At 38.5% G+C, this 8,556-nt stretch overlaps 1 protein-coding gene across 2 annotated transcripts; it reads left to right on the forward strand.

The window, feature by feature from the left end:
* The first annotated feature begins 578 nt into the window (after nucleotides 1-578).
* On the forward strand, nucleotides 579-4,425 carry LOC103697168 (ferric reduction oxidase 8, mitochondrial). 2 transcript variants are annotated; one of them, XM_026801147.2, is made up of 8 exons: nucleotides 579-844; nucleotides 940-1,033; nucleotides 1,115-1,303; nucleotides 1,400-1,637; nucleotides 2,439-2,766; nucleotides 2,869-3,127; nucleotides 3,206-3,882; nucleotides 4,032-4,425. In XM_026801147.2, exons 1-8 carry the CDS (start codon nucleotides 685-687, stop codon nucleotides 4,211-4,213), a joined length of 2,127 nt encoding a protein of 708 aa, XP_026656948.2. In that variant the 5' UTR covers nucleotides 579-684; the 3' UTR covers nucleotides 4,214-4,425. The 2 variants fall into 2 exon arrangements, with proteins under 2 accessions (XP_026656948.2, XP_008777197.2); XM_008778975.3 differs by having other exon boundaries at nucleotides 1,118-1,303.
* Nucleotides 4,426-8,556: the final 4,131 nt, after the last annotated feature.

Raw genomic sequence — 8,556 nt, forward strand, 5'->3', positions numbered from 1 at the left:
TGTTATTTATCTTAATTACGCAAACAAGAGTGCCCAAAACGTTAAAACATCTGTTATACTTTGTTTGACATTAGTCGTTTTTGCATTGGCTGTAACAAAGCTGGACTACTGGTATTGACTCAGATGTGATCATGAATAAACAAATATAAAAACATGCTTGCTATTTCTATATTTCTAACATGACCATTTATACTGCAACCTTGCTTCGTGAAGGTAAGATTTGATCAAGATTATCCATTAACCTACTCTTCCATTGTTTTCTGCCTTTCTAGAGAACCAAGCGAAAGTAGGCAAAAACATGAGCAAGCTTGCCTCTGCGGTCACTATTTTGATATATAGCATTGTGCCCACACGTAACCAGTTGACCGGCAGTAGTGGAGTGATAATATTATGTGGTGGATGTCGTGGTTTTGTTGATGCAATATCTCATCAAATAATTGCAAATGATGAAAACAAGACCAAAATATCATAGCATACAACGATAGCTCCATTGCCACCCACGGAAAGTGCGCACGGAAATGAAAGGAGGACACTTATCCCTTAGAATGTGCCCACAGCTCTTATCCCTTAGAACCCACTTACAGGCTTGCACCATCTTTCCATTTACGCTGACACTACTTAAAGGAGGGCTCAGCTATCATCTCCCTCATCTCTGCTAAAGGTTTTCCCAAGGTTTTGGAAAACATGGCTCCAAATTCCACCATTCTTTCTTCCCTCAAGCTAGCAATGATTCTGGTGCTCGCAGCCTGGATCTGCATGTGGATTCTCAGGCCAACGCAGTTGTGGAAGAAATCGTGGCACGTGGCGGAGGACCGGGCAAATGCCACAATCCTCGGGGACTATGGTGCTAATTTTATGTAGACTTGTCCAAAGCAGTTCAGCTATGTTTGAATTTGATCTATTTGTAAGGTCTAATGTTTATTTTAACCTGTTGTGCAGGTCTTAATGTGGTGGTCTTCTGTTTCCCAGTTTTAGCTGTGGCCACCCTTGGATACACCTACTTGCACCTGTGTGTTAGTAAGGGGAGACTAAGGTTTGCTTTCTCAGCTAGCTGCTATTGCTTATGAGCTCATTTACATTTCCTATTATTGTGTCGGTGATCGAATTATCTCAGCAGGCAGAGAATATCCTTGATGACCAACTTCTCAAGTCCACTTATTATTAGTCGTCCTGTAGGGATACTGTCAGGTCTTGAGCTTCTTTTCGCAGCTGTGTTTGTACTTTTCCTGGTATGGACCTATTACTCTAATGTCTCGGGCGACTTCAAGAAGATGCCACCATACAAGCCTCTGCAGTTGAATAGGTGATGTGATGATATACACAACAAGTGGATGATCACTGGATCAGTTGATGGTATTGTTTGTTTCATTCCATGATTATAGCTTCTTTTCTTTATCAGGTGGCAGCTGAAAATGATGCGCATGGGTGTTCGGATTGGTTCCCTAAGTGAGGCATGCCTTGCCCTCCTGCTTCTGCCAATTCTAAGAGGGATGGCAGTATTTAGGATAGTTGGAATTCAGTTTGAAGCTTCAGTTAGGTACCATATGTGGATCGGTAATGCGATGATACTGCTCTCGGTTTTACATGGCATCACTATCATGTCTGTGTGGGCAGTCAAGAGAAGTTTTTTAGAGGAGGTATGTGGCGACTTTTGTCTTTCAGACTTCCATTAGATTCTTTAACTTGAGATTTTCAGCAAAGGGGATACAGGTAAGATCAAGCACTAGGTTTTGAAAGTATTGCTGAATACTAAGAGCTGGTTCTCAGTAGCCAGGATTGCCCAAGGAATTCAAAGGCAATAGTAGCATGAAGGCTTGTCTAGCCCCATCTTACTAATTTAAAACTTCTCGTATGCCTTTTGAGCAGAAGATTATGCATTAAATGTACAATTTTTTTGACTTGGAAAATTTAGTTTTCCAGTTATTGTTTGCCACATGTTTTGCCAATGGTCCAAAATTGCTCATACACAAATTCTTTATACCCATATGCTGCATAGAATATTATCAGGCCTTTTTTTGCTAAATCCAAAGAAATGAAGGTTTACTTTCATCCATGGTTGCTCAAGTAAAGTGATGCTCCCCCCTCCATTGTAGACTGCGAAACTTCTCATCAAAAATTCTTGTAATGCGCCAAATGCTAATATAAGGCACGGGTTCGAACACATGAAACAAGAGAGCATATGATTAGTTAAACTTGAATTTGTGATCATATTGATGTCTTGTTTCCTGAACATATACAACTATATGAATTGAAATGGATTCTATGCTGAATTCGAAGCCACTAAAATTCCTACTTGGTACACGCACTGCATGGATCAGTATGTCAAATAAAGGAAAATTTTTCCCTGCTTTAAATATGTATCTTTATTATCACCTTTTAATTCATGCTTTACATGGCATAATTTGCTTTTCTCTATTGTTCCACCACTTCAAGGACAGATAACAAAATGGCAGAGAACAGGGCGTGTCTACATTGCAGGAGCAATTGCTCTGGTAACAGGAGTGATCATCTGGTTAACTTCACTTCCTCCAGTAAGAAGGAAGCAGTTTAAGCTTTTCTACCTAGCGCACCACTTATATATGGTTTTCATCCTGTTCTTCTTGCTGCATGCTGGAGCTGGGCATTTTTATTTGGTAATTGCTGGTGTTCTTCTATTTGCCCTCGACAAAATTCTACGTGTCATGCAGTCAAGGAGAGAAACATGTCTTATTTCTGCGTGCGTACTGCCATGCAAAGCAGTAGAACTCACTCTTCCAAAGCATCCAAGTAAGCCTGTGGCACAAATCCATACATCGCTGCACAGACTTCTTTTTGTATGAAATCTAATTTGAGTTTCTTTTGCTATCCATAATCACTCTTCTACCACAGGCATGAAGTACACACCGACAAGTTCGATCTTTATAAAGATACCAGCAATATCAAAATTCCAGTGGCATCCTTTCAGCATAATTTCAAGCTCCAACATGGATGACGATAGATTCTCAGTTCTAGTCAAATGCCAAGGACAGTGGACTAATGCACTCTTTGACATGGTAAACTCGATGGCCGATGCAGGATCTGGTAATATGAATAGCCTCTGTGTTGCAGTAGAAGGTCCTTATGGGCCTGCTACTTTCCCCCACCAAAGGTATGATCCGTCATAACAAAACAAATTCCTGTTTGCTTTATGCTTGTTAAAATACTGAAGATGAATCTCTTGAAGCAGGTATGATAGCTTAGTTTTAGTTGCTGGTGGATCTGGTATAACTCCATTTCTAAGCATTTTGCAAGATGCTGCGTCGAGAAATGGTAATATCAGCAAGTATCCTACAAAGATACAACTGATATATGTTGTGAAGCGACTGCAAGACCTCAGCATGCTGACCCCAATTTCTCCATTACTGATTAACCAGTCTGGGGAGCTTGGACATCTGAAATTAAAAATATTTGTGACGCAAGAAGAGGGAACAACTACCATAGTCAGAGAAATGTTTAATGATTTGCCTCAGGTGAAGACGATCGTCATGGATAGGAATTCGTCTGTAAACATCATGGCAAGACCAGAAGGGCTACTGTGGAAGGCGACAATTACAATGTTGTCCTTTCTTACTTTTCTTGCTTCTTTAGTATGTTTAAGCCATATTTTCATCCATCAAGGGAAGAAGTCCTCAGAGAGCAAGTATCCCTCATGGGTCAACGACTTATTGGTGCTCTGTTCATTTGTAATTGCTACTAGTTCTTGTTCAGTGGCCACAGTTCTTTTAAGATGGAGGAAGTCAGCGAACAACGTCCAATTACTTTCTCGGAAGTACACCGAATCTGCTGAAATGCACTACTCTAGGCAACTAAAAGGTGCATTAGAGGAACATGAAATAAACTTTGGAAGGAGACCAAACCTCATAGGTAATGGATAATCATCGTCTTTTCTTAAAAGATTACGAAAAAAAACTGCAAGTGCAACAAAGTAAAGCTTTCAGTATCAGCTCAATCGTTATAGTTTACTTATTATACGTACTCAAAATTAAGCTAAATTTAAATGTTCAATTGTGCAGATATACTTTCAGAATTGTCCGCTGAAATAGAAGAATCAAAAGTAGGAGTCTTTGTTTGTGGTCCATATTCCATGCGGGAGTCAGTGGCTACATTCTGTAGAGCATACTTGCAAAAGTCCAATGGTGGTGATAGCAAGCAAAAATGTCACTTCAATTATCACTCTGTCAACTTCTCTCTTTAGCTATGCTTCCTCGCAGTGAAAGGTGATAGCCCATGTATATATGTTTTACCATAGACTGGGAGATGCAAGGTTAGAAGGGCTTTCCCAAGTGTGTATGCCTGAAATGCCATGATCATATCTCAGGCCTTTCTGTTGGCCACCGAGAAGAAATAGAGCAAGAAATGGACATGCATTACCGTTGCTATAATATTAGTGGTGATTGTATCAGTAAATTGGAGAACTTTAATTTCTTTGGTGGGTATACAGTTTATCAATGTCAAATCAACTGATGTGGAGATGATTGACTAAGAAAGCTGAACGAATGACAATTCTGTGCAAATGGAATATGATTAGCATTATTACCGTTTAACAACTTCTACCAGTAAAAATTGTGAAACTGTTGCATCTCCTGTTACTTTGTGGAGCCAAATATTTTGGAGATCAGCAATATTGTCATGTTAACTTCTATACCATTTCAAATACCATAAGCTCACTTGTGCTCATTTACCATGATATTTCTCTGGCATCTGTAACTCAGTTGATCTTATTCCATGGAACTTCTACCTCCACCTTTAATAGATTGCAACTGTTAGTCAAAGAACTTCAGCATTCACTAGACTAGAGGTCAAAAATTTTCAGCAGTCTGGCCCTTTTAACTGCAAAGTTTGTTCCCCAATACCAAAGTTTGAGCAGGCATTTTGAAAATAAAAGGTCCGGATCCTATCCAGTTCTGACCTGAGCTGGATAGTGCCAGTTCTCCAATCATGGCTGTCCACTATTGCCCACTATTGGAAAGTAAACCCGATTTTGTCTGCGTGGATAGTCCTACCTCTGATGCTATGGAGCGAAGTCAAATCTACCAGTCAATGGTAAAAAGTCACTTGGTAGCTGAAGTGTCGTATTAACTACCTAGTAGAAAAGAGTTGTAATTATTAGTGGAGAAGTTAAAGGTGTCCATTGAAGCCTATATGTAGTGCTGTATGTGGTCCAAATTTTGCAAGTTGTGAAAGAAAAACTAAGATTCACCACCTACATTTGTCTCCTGCATTATTTCTGTTCCTTTTCCACTCAAACACTTGACCCTTTGTTCTAACAAATTGGCGGCAAATGGGAAACTTATAACTATTCCTTAAAGGAATACTTTGAAAGATGCTAGAAAAGGACAAGAAAGTTCCCTATCTCATATATTGAAGCATGGAAAATGTAATCGGGAGGCTTAGCCTCCCTTTCAATCAAAAGAAAAAAAAAAGAAAAATTAAAACAAAAAAAACATTGAATCATGGATGAAGCTACTTTCAAGAAACCTGATTGTACAATAACATCCAAGCAAGAAATAGAGATTCTCTAACAAAAAAAAAAAATCACAACATGAGAAGGTTTCGGAGCAGTACATATGAAGATTAGAAAGAGAAAGTTATACTTTGGTTTGTTTTAAAGAAGAAGATGGAGAAGTTGCTCATCGAAAATCTTTCAAGAGTGGGATCAAAATATAAGCTTTGGAGGAGCTGCTTGAGAGGCATTACAGAGTCGAAAGAAAGAACATAAAACAAATAACGAACCATCAAATTTTTTTTTAATGGAAGGAATATTATAAAGTCATCCCAATCGGAACTCTCATCACCTAACTTTTGACTCTCGGCCATAAGTGAGTATTCTAAGGTGTGCATTCTATTTGTTTTCTCCTCTTCAAGAGGAAAGTTTTGTAGGGAAACAGGCCTTGCATGTACATCAGATTCCATTTTGATTTCTAGTACTGCTCTAATCTCTTTCAAGAGAGATGGCCCAAGGAAAGCTATAAACAGTGTTTTTTTTTTTTTTTTTTTTTTTTTTTTTTTTTTTTTTTTTTTTTTTTTTTTTTTTTTTTTTGTCGTTGTTGTTATTGGAAGCGATCTGTGCTATCCTTGATTCCTATTACATTCTTCGACTGTTCCAATGAGATATGTAGTGGATACATAGTTTACTACATTTAGGCCTGTTAACGAGCCGAGCTGCTCGGGCTCGGCTCGGGCTCGGCCCGTTAAAAGCTCGGCTCGAGCTCGGCTCGTTAGTCAAACGAGCTCGAGCCCGAGCCTAAAATGAGGCTCGTTTAAATTCGAGCTCGAGCCCGAGCAGCTCACGAGCCCAAACGAGCTCGAGCCACAACAGTGAGACCAAGAAAATGGGCCTCATTTTAATGATGTAAGAGCCTCATTTGTGGTATTTAATGTAGATTTTTGTTATGGGGCTCGAGCCCGAGCTCGAAACGAGCTTTACGAGCCCAAGCCCGAGCTTTTCTTTTACCAAACAAGCCCGAGCTCGAGCTCAATACAGAGCTCGGTACCGAGCCCGAGCCCGAGCCCGAGCCCGAGTTCTGTGAAACGAGCCAAGCCCGAGCCTCCCCAAGCTCGGGCTCGGCTCGGCTCGTTGACAGGCCTAACTACATTAACTATTCCAATGTTTTGTCCAAAAACTGGGTACAACTAGTTTTTTTTTCTTTCCTACTAGATTAAAAAACCAAATTTTATATAATTATCTTTGGGGAAACTCACATTACCACCACGTATAAAATGCTATGTATAGATATGCATTGTATGGGTCAATAATGACGATTGGTAATTATAAAAATTTTTTAGTATTGTTGTTGATTTTCTTTATCTCATGGAAGGACAGAGGCTTACTTAGCAAAATGTGATTCTTTGGCAAAATTACTAGTTGATGCTTCTATGAGAATGGCATCATGCATGTTTTAAAAAGGCAAGAATGGCACCTACATTAAATAATTGGTTAAATTGATAAAGGGATGGGCTGCTTTTACTCAATTATTCTTGCAAGGATAAATTTTGACTCGTTTTGCAAATTTAACCAAATCTGCTACTCAAGCTTGAAAAGGATAAAATTCAAAATTAGATATCCCTTAATATTGACATCCTTATATTCATTTTTGGATCTAATTGACATCTTTTGAAGTTTTTAATGATTCAACTCAAAAGGTCGATGCAATAAACTTAATTAAATGGTAGAGCATTTGAAGTCTTCAATTGTGTAGAGGCTGCAACAAGTGCATTCCCCCTTCTACCAAAATTTTGATGTATATTCTCTTGCTATGGAGGGGCTAAGGATACTCCTAGAAAGTGCAATACAAGTTACTGACTTAGGTTATGGTTCTTCTTGACCACCCAATGGTTTTCTTAAGTTTATTTGCTTCACCGTTATCCCAACTATCCTTATTTATTCACTTCTTTATTTGCTATCCCTATTTCTGATATGGGATTATGCAATAACTAGTATTGCGCATGTATCATTCACACAGTGGCAGAGATAACACTTGGAAGGAGAGAATAAAATAAAGATCAATCACTAGATCCTCTATCCTCTTATTCCCTTCCCTATTAATCATAATAACTAAACTTTATTTGAAAATAATAATTTAAAATAATTTGAAAAAATTAGATATGCAAATAATAAAATTTGTGATATTTTCAATACAATAGATTTTTTTAAAAATAAAAAATCATTCTTTGCACCTGAATCTAATTTAGTCAGCTAGCTCTGGTAGGTCTCTATAAGCAACTACCATCCAACTGATCATTTCTAAATTCTCATTAGCAAACACATATCTCCATGATTAATTATAATGCAGGTATATGATCATGAATGTGACATCTACACAATCCACTAGTTTATAACAAATTTAGATTTGCATTGCTTCATCACCTTCTTGTCCCTTCTAGATCTTTTTGTTTTCTAAGTTTCCAAATATAAAATGTACCTAGTTGATCTCTAAGGCTATGCTTGGTTCTTGGATAAACCTGTTTAAGTCCTAGTTATCCACTTAATTAGCTAAACAGCCCCATTTTTTGTATAGTTAACTTCAGCCAGTCAAAGCTATTTTTATTCCCAAACCACCTCTCAGTTGGTTAAAACCCATTCCTTGCTTTTTACCTTGGCTAGGGTAGGCTCAGTCCCTTTTTTTCTTCTTTAAAGCGGATGAATTATATAATTCTAGTACGGATACATCCAATAAGGTCAGAAAAAAGTAAATTCCGAAGTACTCTAGGCAACTCTCCCTCTCCAACCCACAAAATACCCCAGGAGTGACAAGCTCTAGGCTCAATCCCCATTAACTACAGACCTCTTCTTCCCCTTCTCCACTCTAAAGCAGTGTTGTGTTGTTTAAACCATCCTAGCCGGCTCCAAGTGACCAATATAATGTCACTAGTAATGCTGGTCAGTAGGGCATAATTTTGCTTATTTTCTTTCTTTTCTTTCTTTTCTTCTTCCATTATTGTTTCTCATTTCTCTTTTCTCTCACTAGTTCCCTTCCCACCATCACTGGTAGCAAAACTGCCCTCTTTACCTCACTAAAAGTCGATTGGTGGGTCTGG

This window comes from Phoenix dactylifera, chromosome 14 (assembly GCF_009389715.1).
Source record: "Phoenix dactylifera cultivar Barhee BC4 chromosome 14, palm_55x_up_171113_PBpolish2nd_filt_p, whole genome shotgun sequence".
NCBI classification, from domain to species: Eukaryota; Viridiplantae; Streptophyta; class Magnoliopsida; order Arecales; family Arecaceae; genus Phoenix; species Phoenix dactylifera.

Bases quoted from the DNA above. Each gene is read 5' to 3' on its own strand.
- LOC103697168 (XM_026801147.2), top strand. From the start codon at position 685: ATGGCTCCAAATTCCACCATTCTTTCTTCCCTCAAGCTAGCAATGATT. The intron at 845-939 runs GTGCTAATTTTA...CCTGTTGTGCAG, and splicing joins CACAATCCTCGGGGACTATG to GTCTTAATGTGGTGGTCTTC. The intron at 1,304-1,399 runs GTGATGTGATGA...TTTCTTTATCAG, and splicing joins AAGCCTCTGCAGTTGAATAG to GTGGCAGCTGAAAATGATGC.